Genomic DNA, 22010 nt, shown 5'->3' on the forward strand with positions numbered 1-22010 from the left:
ATCAGGTAGCTAGAGATCTAAATACAGAAATATATGTTTGAAAAACATTACGCGATTGGGTCAGTTTCACACCAATTCGAAGAGACCACAGTAAACCGGAAAAGTGAGACATGCAGCCAAAATACGGGCTAATCCCAAATGTTTTCTAAAAATGTAGTCTCGTTTTTATGCGTCGTCAAGCAAAGCGTGACTCGCAAACTGTTCCTTCTTTTTCTAGGGTTTTATGCAATACTCCGAGTGTCTGCATATTGTTTTACACCCTGCAGCATGCCCACAGAATTGCTTGCACCTGTCTGGTTTATGCAGTAATTTAAATCAAGGGTATAGCTTTACCAAGTACGTCGTTCAAGATTAAGCAGGATAGACTTTCGCTCTGTTCAAAGAGCCAGTGTTCGTGAAACCGAAGGTACAACAGCTGGCCTAACAACTTTGTTCGGTCTGGTTATAGGAACAGAAAGGATAAAACGTCGTCGAAACTTGCGATGAAAAATCGCATAGAGTAATGGATTAAGGAAAAACGAAATCTTGGCGAGCACACTGCATGCACTGGTAGCCAGAGGGCTAACCTTGCGTCCTAAAACTAAAAGAAAGGACACTGCAGCATAAGGTGACCAAGGGATCAGAAAACCGGCTATGATAGCTAAGAAATAAACAGCAGATTTCTGGTGCTTCCTGAGAAGGGCCTGTGTTGCAGTCATGGCTAAGCCGCCACTATGGGAAGTGTTGAAAACAATCTGTTTGGAAACCTGATGGATCTTGAAGTAGCAAAAGGTGATCACGGCCAGAGGCAAAAAGTAGCAAGTGAAAATGACAACTCCAAAGTATGCCTGATCGCTTGGAAGAGATGAATCCCATCTCACTGAGCACGTAACATTTGCTCCTTCCAGACCATATCTCGACCAGCCTACCAATGGTGCCATGCTGAACGTCAGTGAGTAGATCCAAGAGCTCAAGATAATCAAAATCACTTTTTTCTTGTTGAAATAAGAATCCCTGGAAAGAGATCTTGTTATGGTCAAGTACTTCCCCGCTGAAATGGCAACTAAGTGGGTGATCGAGACAAGAGCGAGAAGAAATATCATGAACGCATGAGCCTGACATCCAGCGAAACCAAACGGCCATTCGTTTTGGAAATGTCTTGCAATGGACAATGGAACAGGTATCGCACAAGAAAGAAAATCACTCACCGCGATACTGAGGATAAGATAGGTCGGTGCTGAGATGCGTCGATGAACATTTCTACAAATCGTGAAAATCACAACTCCGTTAAACGTTATTCCTAAGAAGCACACCACCAACTCAATTACTACGAAGATGGTGCTCCAATTCTCAGTGACAACCATGTTTGGAGACTTTTAATATGAGTTTTGAGGTGCAGCACAGTTTTTGTTGAAATTCGGATAGCCCTGTTTGTCCTTCAGTTTAGTTCAAGAAATTTTAAAATACTCAAATACTCAGTTTCTTTTCCAATTTCTTTTGTTTGCAGTTTTGATGACGGGTTCCGGTACTAACGGAAAAGTTTAGGCTACGCTCTGACATTTTAGCAGCTGATTGGTAATTAATGGGACCCACTCCTCGGCTTTCACCAATAAAGTGCAATCCGTAATGCCTGTTTGATTAACAAACATAAACATAACTACGGGTATTTGTCAGTGGAGGTTACATAGAAGGACAGCGGGAAAGGTTCAAGGAATGCCTTACGGTGATCTCCATCAGGTGAGAGATAACCCCAGGGACCAGAAATTTCGAAAAACTCAGTTTCCATTTATATTGATAGTTTCCGTTTTTCACTGCGACGTTTAGACTGGGGTTAGAAATGAAAACACTTGCTTCGTAATTAATCAAACCGTTTCCTCCACTTTCACCGGTAAAGGGATTGCAATAGCCGTTACAAATGTAATCCAAAAACGTCCCTTTGATCACAAAAAAGATGAATAAAAAGCGTGGATTTTTGGCAGTGAACAGTTTATATTTCAAGGAGAATGGGCGACGTTCGGATGCGACTGAGAACATATAGGATAGATCTTCATCCTTAAGACTGGAATAAGAGGGGTGTAAAATTGCAGCATATTTATGTGGCTGGGGCGAGGTCCTGTGGCTTGAATGTCCGTCTGTACTGTACTGTTCCAGGCAAGCATTTTTAAATATGTCTGAAGCCAAATGAAAGTTATGGTGTTAGCTATCGCTCAACGATGTCGACAAAATGCCTCACCTGATTTCATAGCCACGCTGCAAGACTTAAAACTACTAAAAAAGAAAATAAAAGCTAAAAAAATCCCGTGTAGTTTTTGGGATTCTTGGTTAGTCTCAGTTATACTAAAGGTGAGAATTTAAAATTTGAAGTCTGAAAACTGGGGAGATAATCGCTCGAGAAAAGCCTGATGTACACCGCTTTAAAATGGCCAGAGTAACTCACATTGCGTGACTCATTTGGGCTACCGAACCACGCACCAGAGAGGGTATTTTGATGGATTGTAATTTAATTTCTTTCAGTAAAGCGGCGAGCTTTGGTTCCATTTTTCTGAACTGTCAAACGAACGTTAAATGTTCTTTATGAGAGAAGGTGTTCTTTATTGCGATTAAATGAGTACAAAACGGCTTCCTTTCAGATGTCCTCTGGCTAGGATAGAATGAGAAACCCTGATGGTTAGGTAGTTTTAAATAAAAATGGTTAGTGTTTAATTTGTTTAAAATTTATTTGAGAATTGATGTTTGGCAGGTTTATGATAATTGTCTAGCACTGGGAAAAGATGCTGTGTACGGATTACGAGAAGAGACCTTCGAGCTTAACGTTTGATGCAAGTACTTAAAAAGTTTACTTATTGGAAATTTTCGACCACTGCTGGTCTAACTCATTTAAAACAGTTAACAGACGCAATTAAATACTTAAAGAAAAACATTAACTACTTATTAAGCGAAAGTGAGGTGTTTACGGGAAAATTTCAAACCAAGACCTCGCCGTATTAACCGAGCAATAGCGAGGTCAGTATGGCAAGCCCAAGGTTTGAGATTTTCTCGTAAGGACCGAACGTTCGAGGTTGATAAGTAGTTCATTACATGGCTTATTAAAAGATGTTTGGCTGTTTCCTTCGTCCCGCCCGGCACCAACTCGATCATAGTTTAACACTGCGAATTCGCTGTTCTTCTGAAATTGTAGTTCGTCAGGGTAATGTTCCTCGTCACTCATCGTCAGTTTTCAGCCCCTACAATTTTCGAAAAAAAAACCAATGTTTTTTGAAAACACCTTCTGCTTTATTTTTGCAGGCCCGTAAACGGCCCGTGATTAAGGGATAATAACACCCTTGAACTAGCCAATCGGAGCGCGCGTTGTCTCGCTTACAAACACAAGCCAGATAATAACAGGCACTAAGCATCACACCATTTATTGACTCCGTGGAACAAAATGAGAAAAAAAAAAACAACCAAACAGGACATCACGAAAGCGCACAGCAATAGAAAATTTGTCTACCTGTAAGTGTGCTACTTCTATCACTTATGTTGTCATTCGTTGTATGTATCTCAGTAGAGTGACATTGTCTGAAAATATTGAATTACTACAGAAGGAGAATTGCTACGACACAGTGAAAACAAAAATGGAACAGAGAAAGGTCGTTAAGAAGCCATTAGGCTATTACCCCACGTAAACTTCCTGATAACGTTTGAATTGACCCTTCAAAATTGTAAACCTCAATGTTATTTACTGAACAGTCTCCTTCCCAAATGTCGACATCCTGTGCACCGTCATCGTCAATATGGTTAACTAATAAACGGGGTTCTTAGCCGTAAAGCCGGCCAAAAATTTAGCCGTTATAGGCGTAAAAATTGGAAATTTTAACCGTTAGCCATAAAAAATGTTAACCCTCAAGATCTCTTGTTACGACTCTTTTTGTGATCTTTTTTACCGTAGTAGTCAGCTGTATTACTCTACAGTTCTTATAACCTCTTTTACATCCCGGAGTGGTCCTTAGACCTTAAATATTTTCTACAGTAATCAAAATGTATTTTAAACTTTTTTCAACAATACAAATTTTCTTTTTTAAGTATTTAAAATCAAATCATGAATGAAAGCAAAGTGAATACAATTTAAAAAATCTACAATTGCTTTTAATTTCTAAGATTTCTGTTAACCTGAACGGAAATAAATTAACCGTTAGCAACACTCATTGAGACCCTCATAAATTTGATTGCGGCGACAATTTGTGATTCACCTTCCTGCACAATAAAATTAAACTAAGAAGCTTAGAAGAAAACAGGAATTAATTATGAGAGCTGTTCAGAGAGAACATCAGGAACCACCGATGAACTCAATGTACACTGAAGACGCTTTTATTGAAGTAGAATAGTGGTGCTCATCGGAATAAGGCGGTTACGTAATAGCAGTGCTTCTTGTTATAGGGGCGTTTATTAGATTGGGGGCGCTGAACGGCAAAAACACATTCAAACGGAGAGCGCTTATTCAAATGGAAGGAGTAGGAGGTTCCTTTTAAACACACAATTTTAAACCATTAAAACAGCAAGCAAACTCGTCACGTGACGACTTATATAACTCCCTCAAGTCTCCCACGACAGATTACGTAACTTCCGTAGGAACCTCAGATGCACTCAAGGCATTTTAGTCCACCACTATGCAATATTGGCAACTAGCTATAGATAGCCACCAAATTTGAAATGGCGACGGAGGTTGTCAAACATTGTAAAACCATTACCAATCCTAAACAATCACTGGAATAATGGCGTTCTTGACGGATTTCGAGACTCCCACCATGATTCTTACTCATATAATAGGCGATAACAGGGAGTGTTGCGACTAACACTAGTAGCTGTTACATTTATCAACCATCTCACTGTGTTACCCCAGATTGCTTTCGTTTCTGTCTCTTCAATCGCAGAAGAAAAATATTCCGGTTATATATTTTATGATGAATTTCTTAATTCACATTGATTCTTAAAACGTTTATAATGATATTAAAATACCGCCCTACGCCTTGCTCGTACCTTAATATTCCCGCGTGCCTCTATGGCCGATAGATCTGTCTACACGTGAGGTTTTACTTCTTGGTGGGAGCGTACTTCTAGAGGCCGTTTAGTTTCTAAACAACAAACCTTTGAGAATATATATGACCGGCATTGCTTGCGAAGGTATTATGGTCATTTCTAGGTCTATGTGTTTGCAAACGAAGTTGAATAACCTGGTCTTGTGAAGTAGATTGGTTAGTTTGCCGATATTACAGTGGAAGTCTGTTTGTTCCCTGATATTTTCTTTTGGAAGTTTTAACTAACAATAGCTGGCCATTGTCTATTTTACGTGAATCGCTTTTATTTTAACTTTGGACTGATTTCACCTGATGATGATATGCGAAGCGCATGTTTCAGAAGAGTGCGAGTAGAAGTATCAGAAAGGCATGAGAGTTGTTTTATTTTTCTTTCGGCAAGTCAATTCGGAGCCTGTCTGATAACCCTGCTTGTATACAAGGCGCCATGTAGTCCAACATATACGTACGTGGAGTTTTCTAATCAACCATAAAAGCATGTAAATGTCATTAATAGCTTTATGCTGGGAAAATTTCCAAGCTATTGCACTTGAGATTCACACAAAACACCTAAAAGGTTGTACTCATTTTATTTAATATCCAGCAATGATCGGATTTCAACTAGCATTAAATGCAGCATCTGCTGTCAGTTTCAACTCTCTTGCGAGACTAAAAAATTAATCAGTTATGAACTGAACCTAGGATTCAGTTTCAGACTGATCACTGGATTATGGATGCACGCACAAGCACACACAGTTTGAAAGCGCAACCTTGCTAGCTCTGTTTTCATTTTTTATATCATGTTTAATGATAAACCAACGCACCCGTGTGCTTTATGTAGGAAAGGGTCTCGACAACACCGCTCAAAGTTAAGTTGAAAACAATGATGTGCGCTTTTTAAAGAGCTAATGTTCGTGAAGCTGAAGGTAAAACAGCTGGCCTAACAACCCTGTTCGGTCTGGCTAAAGGAACTGAGAGAATCAAGCGTCGTCGAAACTTGCGATGAAAAATTGCATAAAGCATTGGATTAAGAAAAAACGAAATCTTGGCGAACACACTACATGCACTGATAGCTACAGGGTTAACCTTTAGTCGTAGATTTATCAGGAAGCACACTGTAGCATAAGGAGTCCAGGGGAGCAGAAAAGCGGCTATGATGGCTAAAAAATAAAAAGCAGATTTGTGGTGCTTCCTCAGAAGAGCTTGTCTCGAAGTCATGGCTAAACTACTCCTGTGGGAAGTGTTGATAACGATCTTTTTGGCAACTTGATGGATCTTGTAATAGCAAAAGGTAATCACGGCCAGCGGTAAAAAATAGAAAGTAAAAATTATAACTCCAAAGTATGCCTGATCGCTTGGAAGAGAAGATTCCCACTTAACTGAGCATGTTATATTTGTTCCCTCCAGCCCGTAGCTCGACCATCCTACCAATGGTGCCACACTGAAGGCGAGTGAGCAAATCCAAGAGCCCAAGATTATCAAAAGTACTTTCTCTTTGTTGAAATAAGAATCTCTGGAAAGAGATCTTGTGATAGTCAAGTACTTTCCCGCTGAAATGGTAACTAAATGAGTGATGGAGACGAGAGCAAGTAGAAATATCATGAACGCATGAGCCTGACATCCAGCCAAACCAAACGGCCATTCCTTTTGGAAATGTCTTGCAATCGACAATGGAACAGGTATCGCACAAGAAAGGAAATCACTCACCGCGATACTGAGGATAAGATAGGTCGGTGCTGAGATGCGACGATGGATGTTTTTACAAATTGTAAAAATTACAACTCCATTAAACGTTATTCCTAATAAGAACACAACCAACTCAATTGTTACAAAGATCGCGTTCCATTTTTCAATGGTATCCATTTCTTGAGTTCCCAGCCAGACCGTGCACAGCTTAATGGAAGGCAAAGTGGTCGTGGTACCTTAAATTGCCTAAGCTAAGGTGACGAAAGGTGACTTCAATATTTCCCGTCTGCAAAATTGCCTTGATTTCGTTTTGTGCATTTAAGGTTCGCTCTCTTGTTTATGCGCGTGATCAGGAAGTTGTAAATTTACTTAAACCATCAACACCCGCGCCGGCGTGGAAGTCTTGCTTAATTTATTCAAAACGCCTAATGTATTGCTCAATTACAGCTACCTTCCTACGCTTGGCACGTTCCTCGTCAGTTTCCTCATATTCATACACGTGCTTGAAACAGAAAGCGAGCTGTTTGCATGTGAGGTTTTGTTATGTGAGCTGTTTACACTGTGGCGAGACTATTTTTTTTTCTCTGTTGGTAAGCATTGGGCAATCTTTCGCCCCGATGCAATAGTGATGTAGTTTGTAGAGGAAACTCATGGGGGACTGAAATTATGTGCCGATCCAGTTCAACAGTAAGATAATCATTCACTAAAAAAATTAAATCATCTTTTGTTAATGTTCGAGAAAATGCAATTATACTTTCTGATTTTATCTGAAACCTTTCGAGGACCAACACACGTGCTCGGAACAAAAAAACAAGCTCTTTGCATGTGAGGTCTTTTTTTAAGGCTCGATTACCAGCCGCTGTTCGAGAAAGGAGCTCGTGCGACGAAACGGCGGACATGACTTTCTTTTTACTAGTAACAATTGAGCAATCCTTCCTCCCAATTTAATAGCGATGTCATTTTTAAAGAAAACTCATGATGGAAATTTTGGGCCTATCCAGTTCAACAGTCAATTTATAATTTCACTAAAATTAAATCATATTTTGTTAATGTTCAAGAAAATCTAAAACCTATCAGGGAACCTTGCACCCGTAAGTCTATGTTTCCTCGTCAACCGTATTTTGACAGGTATATAAGTTCTCCTAATTTGGAATGTTCTTGTTTTTATGAACAAAGTTACTTTAATGCGATATTTTTACCGTCGTAGGACTTTTCAGCAGTGTATATTGATGTTTGATTACGCATATTTTTGAAAGGCGGTTTTCTGACATTTCCGAAAACAAAGCGAAAATTTCAAGATGGGGAATCAAAGATGGGGCTTGTTTGTATATCATTACGTAATTTACACAGGAGACATGTTTGGACAGAGTATATACCCTCTAAGTTTCATTATCATTACTTGAATAATCTTGATGAAGTTAGGGAAGGGAACAGATCTCCCCACTCCTACCATGTGGTAAAATTGAGATAAAATAAACGCAGAAGGGAAAAGAACGCTTGCTCTACTGAGGCGGATTACTTGTCTTTTAGTGCTTGGGTAACATTTTTCAGTGCTTTTGATTACCTAACGGTGACGTAAGTCACTATTGATGGCGGACTTAGAGGTGCTATATCAAAAGTTGCCTAATAGTAATTTATATCATGCTCTTGAGAAACGGTAATGGCAACCTTTGGAGAGTTAAACCTGGCGCTATTTTGTCAATTGAAATTTTTTCGTCATGTTTTTCAAGAACATTTTTCAATGTAATTGTGATTTTCATCACTATAGTAAAAGATCTAAGAACAGCCTTTCTAAAGTTGTAACTCATACAGCAGATGGAATTACTATTCCACTAGTAACTATGCTGCTGGGTGGAATGCACTTAATGGTTCACCGTTCTGGGAAGTTGTCTCAATTCTCATTTTAAATGTAATCTTTCCAAAGAGGTTTCGTAAGTAATTAGACGATTTTATGATTCTTCTAGATTTTCTTTTTTATCCATTTACATACAGTGGAACCCCGTTAATACGGACACCAAAGGGACATAATAAAGTGTCCGCATTATCCGGGTGTCCGTATTAAGCAGGCTAATTTAAGAGAAAATATATGAGCTTTTTAGTTGTCGGGACAAAGAAAACTGTCCGTTAGAAGCAGGTGTCCGTATTAAGCGGATGTCCGTAGAGCGGGGTTTCACTGGTTTCACCAGCAAGAGAGAGAGGGAAAAAAACCCAAAAAACAACGGCTCACAAACCATTTTTTTCTTTTTCAGTAAATAGTCTAGAGTGGCTGTTCTCTTGTCGACTATGAATTACTTTCTTAATTAGCTATTCGATCGTCGCAGAAACTCTCACTGTGGAAGGCATACGTTATTATTCCAAAATAACTGCCAATCCTAGAGGATCTGTATTATGATGGAAGTGAGCTTGTGGATATCGTCCCTTTGGGACAAAGATCTGTAGTGGTCCAAGTATTTGTTGATCTAAAACATAACTATGAGTACCGACTATTAAACTTTGAAGACGATTCACTAATTTGTCTCTAATCTCAAATATCTCGAATATTGTTGTTGAAAGATTTTCTTTTCATGCTGTTTCGCAACAGCGAGCATGGTGGGTACCGTGATCGGAGCCCTTGTGGGGACGGTGTCATAGTTGCAATTGTAGTCTGTGATCCATCTCCTGTAGACAAATAAAAATCGATGGGTTGTATCATCTCAAGCTCTCTATAGCACTTGGGCCTCACCATCCCTATCGTCAAGGTGCCTCGTATAACTCAGCTCCAGGCATGCCAAAGAATCCTGTTCACGGAGCATATGCGCAAGCTCCACAACGAGCAGGTTGAATGCCCAGGATGCAGGCTCCTCCTCCGTACTACGAAGCGTAAGGAATGAACGCCGGTCCTACTACTATGGAATTATAGTCTTTTACTTTCGGACTGGAGTAACAGACTTGATTTTAAATGAATTCTCTAAGTCATGCCGGCATGTGCCAGTTTTAAATCCCACTTATCGTTTGAAAGGCTCTTTCCGCTATATGTACTTTTATAAGGTCGAGAAATTTGTCTAACGTGCAGTAAACGATCAAAGTGATTCAGAAAAGTCAGAAATCATTCTTAATTTAAAAGAGTTTTTTTTATTCCATTTCTGATTGGCTTACAATACCTTTTAGAGACCCGAATGCCTCGAATGTCCCATATGCCTCGAATGACTTCTACCTTAACCGGGAAGATAAAGCATGCTACTTAACCAGGTAGTATCCCGAAAGGTTGTGTATAGAGTTTAACAGTTCTCCTCGAACATGTGAATAAATTGATCAAAGTCCTGTTATTTTTATGTTTTCGTGTCTGTTCAGTATTTTAAAAGCTAATTATTCACCCTTTATTTCGGCATAATATGTATCAAATATAATGCTGATTTAGTTCTTTGTTTCTGTTTCTGACAATATTTTTCCTTTGATGATTTCTTGTTTTAAAAGAAGTCTTTGAACAGTATTCTCAAAAGGAAGCCATTTCAGCCATGCACCAAATGCTGAACTTGTAAATAACAACGTTCTCATAAAAATAATAAGCCAAAAATTTTTAATAAAATGCGAATTCATGGCAAGCTCGCTTGCACACAGGTAAAATACTCGTGGATTTTGTCGACATATGTCAATGAAGTGCCGGATGCGAGGGCCCAGAACATCGATTTTTCATCGGCTAACAAGCTCAAAGAAAAGCTCAACCAGAAAATTGAGGATCTACAACAGCCGCAAGCGTCGAACCATGCAGCAGCTTCTAGTTCTGGGACTGCATCAGCCGGCGCCTCAACGTATGCAGCGCGCATCGGTGCCTTCGAAAGAGGAAATGGTTCAGCTTTATGCCAAACTAAAATTAAAGCAGTAGCTTTAACTTTAATTGATCCTTTTGCTGACCAGTCTTTCGACTTTCCGTTTCTGTTCAGTATTTTAAAAGCTAATTATTCACCCTTTATTTCGGCATAATATGTATCAAATATAATGCTGATTTAGTTCTATGTTTCTGTTTAAAGCTAATTATTCACCTGTCTTTCGACCAAAGCCGCTCTGTTCCGGTAGTTTCTGAGCGAAGCGTTTGCTACAAACTCGTTCACTCTCTAACACTCTCTTGTTTGTAGCGTCGCTGCGACTCACCCCAGAAATCCACTAATTTCTCCTCCTAGTAGTGAGTTCCTCCTGTTCTTCCCCTTGATTTGTAATAATCTTAGATATACCAAAAAACCCTAAGCCTTTATGATGTCCACTTTTGCTCGAACAGCCAAAAAAAAAAAGCATAAAACCATCTCTTCCTTCTCGCATGAACTCTCCTTTGGATACGGTTTGTTTACGCTTGAGGGACACCAAGATGGCGGATAGTAACCGTTGCTAAGCTATTGGTCACGTGGGTGAAACCCAAGAATACAACAACTTCAGAGGGCAATTCCTCTTCCTAACGGTTTACCAGTCTGATCAATTAAACAAAGCAAACCAGTCTGTCCTGTCAGACAAGTTATACTAAACTGTCTACCCTGTCCACTCTAAGGAGTTATACCGGTTTGACCAGTTATACCAACCTGATCAGACACTTCAGCTTGGTCGGTTCTACTAATCTGACCGGTGACGTTCTTAAACAAGGCCTGGAGGAGGCCTGGAAACGGATAACCAAACATCTCGAAATTGCTGTGGTAAACTCTCCGCAGCTGAACAATCCACTCCAGAGGGATCTGGGAATAATACTTTAGCAACTCATCACGCCTCCTGGAATAATTATTCTCACTCGGAAACTTTAGCAAGTTATAAACTCCAGCCTTCTTCAATACATAATTCGCGTTGTGGGGAAGATATTCAAAGCGTCCTATAAAGTTGTATTTCACACTACAAGGCCTGCACTGATCGTCATACGTATTCCAATGCCAGTTTAGACCCTCATGAATACCTTCTTTCAGAATATACTCTATGAATTCTGGGAAAGTGACGTCATGGCCAGTTCGCAATGCCTGTTGGGTGGCGTTTGGACGAAAATCCCGTATAATCTTTCTGCCGTAAATTTCGAGCAGATGTCGATCAACTGGCCTTGTGTAAACGAACTTATCCTTGTAAGCTGACAACAAACGCTCAAAAGGTTCGCGCACGAACATAAACTTGTATGATTTCGTCAGGTAATTGCAGATGTCTGTTGCGTTGTATTGATCCAGGTTGGCTCGCATTTGCTCTTTGGGCAGTCGCAGTTGTTTAAATATGTTCCTCCATTGACGACTAGCCACTTTAGGGACCATGCAAAAAACGATTTGAGGAGATTCGATTACTTGGAAACGGTACAGGCCCGGTAGTCCTTGTTTATGATTATTTACTCGGCAATAATCAGACAGATGTCTCTTTAGTTTACGTTGCCTTTTCTCTATGCCAGAAGACAATTTGTCTTGCTGAAATAAAAAAAAAATTCTTTAATCACGTAAGATAGCAAATTAAAAGTTCAAATTGTTTGTTTTATTTTTGCCATTTATATTATAAAAAATATTGATCTACAAGGCAAGGAAGCCTTATGTAAAGGACTACCTTAAGGGTACCTAAGACTTCAAGCAAAAGAATAAAAATGCTGACCATATCGGCACACAAAATGATTATACTTTAAGATAAATAATACTTAAGCAAAACTTAACACGCAAATGCGCAAAAGCAAAGGAAGACTGAAAATGTGAAAAAAGCACACACAAGCACACTAAGAGAAATAAATATACTTGTACCAAGATGAATGACTTAAGTTTAGAGGTTAACATAGCAATACTAGAGCCACTTTGAATTTTAGTGCGGAGAGAATTGAGAATTAGATAATTTGGGACCGTGGATACGGAGAGAGAATTTCGTTAAATTTGTCCTACAGTTGGGCAAACGGAAGGAATTCTTAGCTCTATTATTCTATTTATGTACGTAACACCGCGGTTAAGTGAAAATTGTGAACGTGTTATATTACTCTACTTCACATGCCATGAACAGACACATTGATAAAATCGCCATGAATGTATATCGACACTGTTCAAAAGACAAGCCTACCTTTATATTTCTCGAGTTTTGTAAAGCATTCAGTGTCTTCTGCATGGGAGAGACCGTTTAAAACAGAAGAAACGTCAGTAAAAAACATGCAAAGCAGATGTTCAAGTTTTCAATACGCCTGGTCAGCTTTAAGCACGGATCCTAAGATTGTCAGATGAGAGCAGGTTAGTTCTAATTTATGATTCAGAATGATTTAGTCATGTTAGAATGGAGTTGAACCAGAATTATGCGTTATCATAGACATGATTGAATAGCTTTGTACAGTGAAATTTATTGACAATCATGCATGTCAGAAAAGAGTTTCACTTTACCTTTCTTCACTGAGTTAGCAGTCTCCAAAAACATTACTGTGTTCAATATCACACACACACCTAAAACACATAGCGCAATAGCAGATACCGTTCTCAGTCTAAGTGAAATCATAATTACGGAGAAATAATAAGAGGCCGAAAAAGAGAAAGTTACGACCACTGCATGGGTTTCGAATTTGTCATATAATTGAATGAATATTGCTAAACGAGATCGAATGACCACAACTGAATATTTCATAATTTGAGTTTGCAATAATTTAAATCGTGTGTCGTTCAGTTTTGCCAGAAACCAAGAGCGAAGCTGAAAGTAGACATACTGGATCGAGTTTGATTCATTCTCGCTTTAGTGTGTTTCTTAAATCAAAGAGTCAGGAGGCTAAGGAAAAAACGTGAAAAGTTTACGGAGTTTTCAGTTTGATATAAATGGGCTAAATTCATCAAATTCGTCATTTTCTTAAATCTCAAGAAAACCTCGACTTGATAAAATATACAAACAAGTGAAACCAACCTTTCTTATGTTTAATATAGACTTGCTCGTTATTCTGTAGCTTTTTTTGGCGATGTTTTATTCGTATCAAGTTTATTGGAAATTAAGGTAGTATTAATCCACTCGAGAGCAACATTAAAAAAGTCTGATTTTTAGAGACTTACACGACCGCATAAGAGTTTTATCAAACTGAGGTGAAATATTTAATTATTTGCAAGATTAAGATCTGCTTTGCTGTCACTGAAACTGAAAAGTAGAAATTCCGATAATTCAATTTTAATTTCAACGGCACATTTCTTTCGAAATTGTTTGGCTTATGTTGACTTGTCTCTGGTTGGTAACACTGTCTGGGAGGTTGGAGCGGTCTGCAGCACGTAGATCTTATAAACTAAAGACACGCTTACAAAGAGCCATATTTATGTTTCGTTTTTGCTGGTTAATGGATGTTTTCGTTTAATCAAGGGAACGTTGAATGTTCCACAAAATTTCGGCTTCTTCAAAATAGGAAGTCACTGGTTTTGCTGAGTGTAAACATTCATCTCAAATGTATTTCGATTTCCATTTTTTTTGTAAAGAACAAGACGTTAAGCGAAAGCATTGAAAACATTTTTCAGTGCATATTACAAACATCCACTCACTGTTTATAAAATTGGAGTACGCTGACTATCTATTCTTTATAATCCTGGCCCAGGATAGACAACACTATCCACGTGATCAATCGCTATTCAATGGATAGTGTAGTTTGTTTACACTTAATTATCTACTGGATAGCTTCAGTGGCGGATTTAGAGGAGGGGCCCAGGGCCCCTCTCATTTTCGGTAAAAAGAAATCGCAGAAGGAAGAAAAGCCGGCAGGGCAATTTAAAACAAAACCGGTCCCCCCACCCCCCTGAGCGCAAGGTCTGGATCCGCCACTGAGCTTTTTATCCCGTGGATAACGTTGTTCGCCTTTAGAACAACTGGGTCTAGGCTGAACCATTTTCCATCATTAGATCGTTTTCATTCTCACGCAACGAAAAAATAAATCGAAAATTGTTCAGTGGATAAGGTCAAGAAATTGTGATGTTATAGGAGATTATTGAAGAAGACACTTTACCAGGTGTTAGGTCTCCGGGTTTTCCAAAACTGCAGATATTCGTCGAATTGTTTTGCGCAAATTTACAGAGCCCAGTATGGAGCCGCCAAGTTGGTGTACCCCTGTAGTACACCGATATGGCTTGAACATAGTGTAAATATCTGTAATTTACTTTGGCCATCTAGTCGATTGATTAATCTGAACTGAACCAACAAACATTTACACGAGTACTTTTCCTGCAACTTTAACTCCTAAAAAGGCTAAATATCACTAGATAAGAATACACTTTTCGACATGCGCGATGGTAGCTGTATGTCAAGCACCGAAATTCAAAATGCGCTGGCTTCCAAACAAAGCACGCTACTGAGCTGGAAAAGTTGTAAAATAAGATACAGATTTAGATTTTCTTATGCCTGATGAGAATAAAAACTATCGTGGCTCTTTAGTTCTGGATTTTGGAATTTGATGATCTATAATACAGATCATCTTGGATTGGCAGTTATTTAGGATTAATAAAATATGCCCTCCATTGTGAGGATTTCTGCTTCGATTGAAATGCTGATTATAAAAGTAAACCAAAGCGGGCAAGAGAACGCCCGCCTTAGAATTTAAACTCAAGGGAAGCACGGTCTGGAAGCCGTTGTTAATGGGTTTTTTCCTTTCCTGCTGAATCCATCTAATGCATTTGTTTAAAAAGAGTTTTTCTTCTTTTTTAAAGAAGAAAGATGTCTCAATTTAACACTGGTAACCAGGATGTCGTTAGCTCCTTTGAAGGTCTAACTTTAGCTCAAACATGACTGTAATAGCTCCCAATTTTCTGTTAAATTGAACTTAACGGGTTTATTTTAGGGAAAAAAAAATTCAACGAAGTAATTAAATGAAGGTCTACAATTACAGCGGATTAATGGTAAGCTATTTCTGTGCTCTGATGTCTTTTTCATTTTTGCCTTAAGGCGTTTCAATTAAAGTGATTGTCGAGCAATTGCAACGCCACCAAGTTCTCAAATTTGCCTTATAAAGAAGAGATAAAAATTCTTAGACTAAGAACACTGATAATTTGGCAGTATACAAGGAAGCTGAACGCCGCTCCACCTCTCCTTTTTTCTCAATTTTGAAAATGGAATTTCTTCAGTAGCTCTTGCGGAAATTTTGGTGGTAAGTGTTTCCTCTCGTCATTTTATGGTGCCATAGCTACCACATTTTGACATGCAGGTCTTTTTGACGGAAATCGTCGTTTTTTTGTTGTAAGAGCAATAGTCTCAAACTTTAAAGATAAAACGAACTGTTTGGTTACGTGAACAACATCAGAAGCAGACGGAAAGAAACATTTTATTTTAAACTATGGCCTTGTGCTGTTTTTCAAAACAGGATTATTGCGGAAACAGGGTTGAGAAAATGACAGTAATTGGTATGCAGCCGCCAATTTGTTGTTCTATCGTGGGGAATCGAGCTCCAGCTAAACGATTTAATACAGTACATTCTACTATCAGATCAATCGCATTCACTTCAAATAGGTCTGTTGATATCACTTCTAATTTATTTTCAGTTCAGCAAATTCGAAATGACATGAAAAAATTTGATCTCGTGACAATTCAGAGACACTGGGGTTTCGCCTGGGAAATCATAAATCTCAAAATGCTTCATTTCGGGACCAAAGCATTGACCGCTTACAAAATTTGACTAGAAGCTAAGTTTTTATATAGGAATATGAAAAGAAAGAACTTTGTAGGATTAAAAGTGAATAATATTGTTGACATTAAATGAAAACCAAGAAAAGAGAAAAAGGAAACTTACAAAGTGAAATGTAATTCATCTGAAATGGAAACTGTGTACAAAATTTGAATAGAGGCTAAGTTTTTATGTAGAGAATATGAAAGAAAAAAGAGCTTAAAAGTTTTAAAGGAATTAAAAGTTAATTTTTTTGACGTTAAGTGAAAGCCACCAATTTTTTTCCAAAGAGAAAAAAAAGAAACTTACAACATAAAATATAATTCATCTGAAATGGAAACTGTTTCATTAAGGACGGAAATGTGTTTAGAGACTGCAGCCTTCTTCCGCTTTTATTATGTAGCTGCAAGCAATAACAATGAGCTTTATGAGAAATTTGAATTTTTTATAAAGGATGTTAATCCCATAACCAACGGATCAAAACCAATTATCCTCATCCCTCTTAACACAGTTTAACAATGCTAGGATATTTACTTTATCTACTTTTCCCATATTTTTGCTTAAAACAGATTTCTCCTAAACTGGAGCAGAAAATAGTCAACAGCACAGTGTCAAATAAAGTTATCGAAAGTTGTAAAACGCTGGATCTCATGGTTAATTTTATTCAAGAAGAACCGGACAAGAAGGCAATTAATTGGTTCGTCCAATGAATATCGAGGCAATCGTTGCAGGTTATCAAATTGATCACCAGACGTGACGGAGTAAAGTGATGACTAGTCATAACAGATGTGAAAACAAGTAAAATGCACCAAGATTGCTGATTCTGGAGAAAACGGTCGACTGAGTGATGAAATTTTTAAGTGAAGCCCATAAACTTCCCGATATACCGCGCTACGTCAGACAAAGCAGATACCAATATAATTGTGCACAGAAAAAAGACGTCGACACAGAAAGCCTACGACACCTTCATGTTGGCTGAAACGCTCACCGACAGAAAGGAGAAGTATCTCAAACAGAACGATCCTTTTTTAGGCAAAGCAAAGGAAAGAAGAGTTAGTTTTACAAGATCATAACCTTCGAGACAATATCTCGGAAAAATGGACGAAGGACGTCTTGAAAACTGGAACATAATCTTCGTGAGCACAGAGATATTGGTCTGCCTTTTAGGAATAATATTTAATGGGGCTGTAATTTTTACCATTTATAGAAATTTTCATCGGCGCATCTCAGCACCGACCTATCTTATCCTCAGTATCGCGGTGAGTGATTTTCTTTCTTCTGCGATACCTGTTCCATTGTCTATTGCAAGACATTTCCAACAGGAATGGCCGTTTGGTTTGGCTGGATGTCAGGCTCATGCTTTCATGATATTTCTACTTGCTCTCGTCTCCATCACCCATTTGGTTGCCATTTCAGTGGGGAAGTATTTAACTATCACCAGATCTCTCACCAAAGATTCATATTTCAATAAGAAAAAGGTACTTTTGACAATTTTGGGCTCGTGGATTTACTCACTCGCCTTCAGCGTGGCACCATTGGTAGGATGGTCGAGATACGGCATGGAGGGAACAAGTGTAACATGCTCTGTTAAATGGGAATCATCTCTTCCAAGCGATCAGGCATACTCTGGAGTTGCAATTTTCACTTGGTACTTTTTGCCCCTGGCTGTGATCACCTTTTGCTATTACAAGATCCATCAAGTTTCCGGACAGATTGTTGTCAACACTTCCCATTTGGATAGCTTAGCAATGACTGTGACGCAGGCCCTTTTGAAGAAGCACCGCAAATCCGCCTTGTATTTTTTAGCTGTCATAGCCGGTTTTCTAATTCCGTGGTCACCGTACGCTGTAGTGTCCTCTCGCTTAGTTCTAGGACGAAAGGTTAACCCTGTAACTACCAGTGCATGCATTGTGTTTGCCAGGATTTCGTTTTTCCTTAATCCAATACTCTATGCGATTTTTCATCGCAGGTTTCGACGACGCTTGATCCTTTCTGTTCCCATAACCAAACCGAACAGGGTTGTTAAACCAGCTGTTTTACCATCGGTTTCACGAACACTGGCTCTTTAAAGGAGCTACTGTACGTCTGGGTTTGGAGCATCCTTGAAAATTTTAGCCTCAATTGTTCAAGTTCGTCGTTTGTTAATCCGTGTAAATCTTCTCCATCCTTAACCATCCTTGATCCTTTATGGATCATTATTATTATCTTTTTGGTGTTTTACTATTTTAGCAAGCGTTTATCGTTAGGTTTCCTTCAATGTAAAGGTAATTTTTTATATAGCCTAAATAAATCAAAATACCATGACTGAGCTCCTTTCTAAAAACAAACATTTCACATCAACCTCTGTCGTTTTCTGTTTATCTTGATAGTGTCTTTACACCGTTACCAAAATAGATATTTCGAAAACAAATTATTGAATTCATTCATAAGCTATATTATTTCTGCATAAATCATAGTCTTGAAAATCGTGTGCTACTATCGTGTGCTAATTACAGTATATTATTTCATAACTGAAATTAGTATAAATCCCTATAAATCTATCATCTTTTAAATGGAGAACTCGTCAAAGACTTTCGGAGAGAAAGGTCAAACATAATAACAAGAAGTTTTGTTTTTACTGTAGTTTCTCCTTGTTATTGATAACTGGGCCTTTTCAATTAACAATATTACTTTCCAATGTTCTTACAATAATTCGCATTTTCATTATCATGACGAGAAATAGAGACATCCCGAAGTTTTTTGGAAAAAAGTACACTTAACAAAAGGAGGTCACACCTAGGAAAAAAAAAGATCGTACTTGGAAAAATAGGTCACACTTGAAAAATAGAGTGTCACACGTGGAAAAATAGGTGACACTTTAAAAAATTGGGTCACACTTGGGAAAAAGTGTCAAACTTAGAAAAAAATTACACTCGGAAAAATGTGTCACACTTGGAAAATTGAGTCATACTTGGAAAAATAGGCCACACTTCAAAGAAAGGGTCACAATTTGAAAAATTGGTCACACTTGGAAAAATGGGTCAAACTTGAAAAAATGGTTGGAAAAATGGGTCACACTTGAAAAAAATTGGTTGCTTTTAGGAAACTGGGTCACACTTGTAAAAAAGAGTCAAACTTGTAAAAGTGGAGCACACTTGAAAAAATGAGACACATTTCGAAAAATGGGTCCCTCTCGGAAAAATAAGTAATACTAGGAAAAATGGGTCAAACTTAGCAAAGTGGGTCGCTCTTGAAAAAATGGATCACAATTGAAAAAATGGGTCACACTTGGAAAAGGTCACCTTATTTAAATGGGTTACATTTGGAAAATTGGGTCACACTAGAAAAAAAGGGGCACATACTTGAAAATAAGGGTGAAACTGTGAAAAAGGGACACACTTGGAAAAATGGGTCACACATGGAAAAATGGGTCACACTGGAAAAACGGGTCAAACTTGGAAAAAAGATTCACACTTAGAGAAATGGGTCACACTTAGAAAGGCTGGTCAAACTTAATAAAATTGTACGAAAAATGGGATACACTTAGAAAAATGGGTCACACTTGGAAACGAGGGTTACACCTGGAACAAAAGGTCACACTTGGAAAAATAGGCCAAACTGGGAAAAAAAGGGGCACACACTTAAACACTAGTGAGACAATCTCTGATAGTGCAGAGCGCAATTGATAGCTCTGGCACGGTAGTCCCATAAGTACTCACCCCTGCTCGGTTCACTTCCGGTTTGTGTCTACCTTGGTAGTCTGTTAGGGCTTTTCCCCTTTGCAGTCTGTATGTCTCAAGGTTGTATTTTCATTCAAGGTCCAAAAATTACGCACAAATTAATTACTACTGGTGGTTTACGTTGATTTTCGTTCATTTTAAATTCAATAATACGTTGAAGCAGCAAACGTGACAATTTAGCTCTTCACGCCAGCCTTGTAACTTGATACTTTTGTTTTCCTCGCAAAGGCATGTAATATGAAACCCTTGTTTTCTCCAAAACATACGGAAGATGTCCTTGTTTTTTGGAGATAAATGAAAGAAAGTTAAATATCTGATGTAGTAATGAAGAAACGGAACAGAAACAATGTTGTTTTACGAAAAATGCAAATTTTTACCGATGAACAAGAACTAATTTAATTACCAGATAGTCACGAAATACCACTTTCTTTTTCTGTTACCACCTTTGTTGTTAACAATAAAACAATTCAAAATTAACACAAAACGATATTGATGGCTGAGAAGCGTTTCAACGAAAAGTATTGAAGATAAACAGCACTACTTGGCCGATATGAATGAGTCTCCTCAAAGACTGATTAAATTAATTTGCGCTTTCATTAGGTGCCACGGAGTCTGCAGCAATATTTGAGCATTTTCCTGGTTTCTTTTGTTACAAATTTACAATTTGGAGAGTAATAAAGCCACTAACTTGGGAACTTCTTGGTCTCTCTTACAGACGCAATTAAGGCAAGAAATAAACAAGCCGCTAAGGAGAAGCAATACATTTGAACCCTGACAAGCACACTATTGTAGATTGAAAACAGCTGATGATATTTGTTGAACCAACCTTTGTGTAATTCTAAAAGCTACGCAGCCACAGTAATGTTTCACTTTTGCAATACAAAGGGACAATTAGCGCTACCTGAAAAATAACTGCCGTCCTTGGTCACATGACATGACATAAAATAATGCATGGAAAGATAGTGTCTAACACTAACGATGCTAGAACGCATGCGTCTTACATGTTGAATTCTCCCATAAGGAAACTACTCAACATTTGTGCGTGATTCCGTATGCAATGTATCCTTCACCTCATATAGAAGCCATGAACGCTAACTAATCTACGCATGCGTTTAGAGCAAATTAGTTTTGTTCTAAGGAGAATGGTACCACAAGGAGAGCAAGGGGTTACCTGAAACAAATATATAGCTTTGCGATATTCAAATCTAAGTGACGGCGATGGAATGTGTTCTACGTAGAACACCCCCACTACTTCCTTGCCTCTAGACTAGTTAATTACTTGAAACTAATTAATTAAACAAACATTAAAGTTTACGCCTTAGCGCCACAGGGCCATAGCGGATAGCGCCATACCGCCTTAGTTCCTTAGCGGCAGGCAGCTCCCATAACCATCCCAATAGTGCACTCTGCACTAATAAGGGTGAAACTGTGAAAAAGGGACACACTTGGAAAAATGGGTTAGACATGGAAAAACGGGGAACACTTGGAAAAATGGGTCAAACTTGGAAAAAAGATTCACACTTGGAAAAATGGGTCACACTTAGAAAGGTTGGTTAAACTTAATAAAATGGTAGGAAAAATGGGATACACTTAGAAAGATGGGTCACACTTAAAAACAGGGTCACGCTTGGAAAATGGGTCACACTTGGAAAAATTGGTTACACTTGGAAAAAAGGTCAAACTTGTAAAAATGGATCACACTTGGAAAAGTGGGTCACACTAGAAAAAATGGGTCACACTGAAATAGTCGTCTCACTTGGAAAAATGGGTCACATCTGGAACCATGTGTCACAGTTGGGAAAAAGGCTCACAATTGAAAAAGGGTCACAATTGAAAAATATTCGTGAAACTTGGAGAGAAGGTCGTACTTGAAAAAAATGGGGCTCACACTTGGTAAATGGGTCAAACTTACGAAAAATGGGTCACACTTGGAAAAGGATCATACTTGTGAAAATGGGTCACACTTTAAAAAATGGTCACCCTTGGAAACAAGGGGCTCGCACATGGAAA

General features: G+C 38.4%; 4 protein-coding genes across 4 annotated transcripts; 1 reads left to right on the forward strand and 3 right to left on the reverse strand.

The window, feature by feature from the left end:
• Positions 1-377: 377 nt before the first annotated feature.
• On the reverse strand, positions 378-1559 carry LOC145497783 (melanopsin-B-like). The gene has a single exon (XM_081477640.1). The coding sequence runs from the start codon at positions 1341-1343 to the stop codon at positions 378-380; it is 966 nt and encodes a 321-aa protein (XP_081333766.1). The 5' UTR covers positions 1344-1559.
• A 4368-nt stretch (positions 1560-5927) lies between these two features.
• LOC145497784 (melanopsin-like) lies at positions 5928-7085 on the reverse strand. The gene has a single exon (XM_081477641.1). It carries the CDS (start codon positions 6891-6893, stop codon positions 5928-5930), a length of 966 nt encoding a protein of 321 aa, XP_081333767.1. The 5' UTR covers positions 6894-7085.
• Positions 7086-10703: 3618 nt separating this feature from the next.
• On the reverse strand, positions 10704-12121 carry LOC145497824 (carbohydrate sulfotransferase 11-like). The gene has a single exon (XM_081477694.1). The coding sequence runs from the start codon at positions 11963-11965 to the stop codon at positions 11228-11230; it is 738 nt and encodes a 245-aa protein (XP_081333820.1). The 5' UTR covers positions 11966-12121; the 3' UTR covers positions 10704-11227.
• A 5205-nt stretch (positions 12122-17326) lies between these two features.
• On the forward strand, positions 17327-18350 carry LOC145497781 (melanopsin-B-like). Its single transcript, XM_081477639.1, has one exon. It carries the CDS (start codon positions 17379-17381, stop codon positions 18348-18350), a length of 972 nt encoding a protein of 323 aa, XP_081333765.1. The 5' UTR covers positions 17327-17378.
• Positions 18351-22010: the final 3660 nt, after the last annotated feature.

This window comes from Orbicella franksi, chromosome 9 (assembly GCF_964199315.1).
Source record: "Orbicella franksi chromosome 9, jaOrbFran1.1, whole genome shotgun sequence".
Taxonomy (NCBI): Eukaryota; Metazoa; Cnidaria; class Anthozoa; order Scleractinia; family Merulinidae; genus Orbicella; species Orbicella franksi.

Excerpts from the sequence above, each read along its gene's own strand:
- LOC145497783 (XM_081477640.1), bottom strand. The coding sequence starts at position 1,343 with ATGGTTGTCACTGAGAATTGGAGCACCATCTTCGTAGTAATTGAGTTG.
- LOC145497784 (XM_081477641.1), bottom strand. The coding sequence starts at position 6,893 with ATGGATACCATTGAAAAATGGAACGCGATCTTTGTAACAATTGAGTTG.
- LOC145497824 (XM_081477694.1), bottom strand. The coding sequence starts at position 11,965 with ATGGTCCCTAAAGTGGCTAGTCGTCAATGGAGGAACATATTTAAACAA.
- LOC145497781 (XM_081477639.1), top strand. The coding sequence starts at position 17,379 with ATGGACGAAGGACGTCTTGAAAACTGGAACATAATCTTCGTGAGCACA.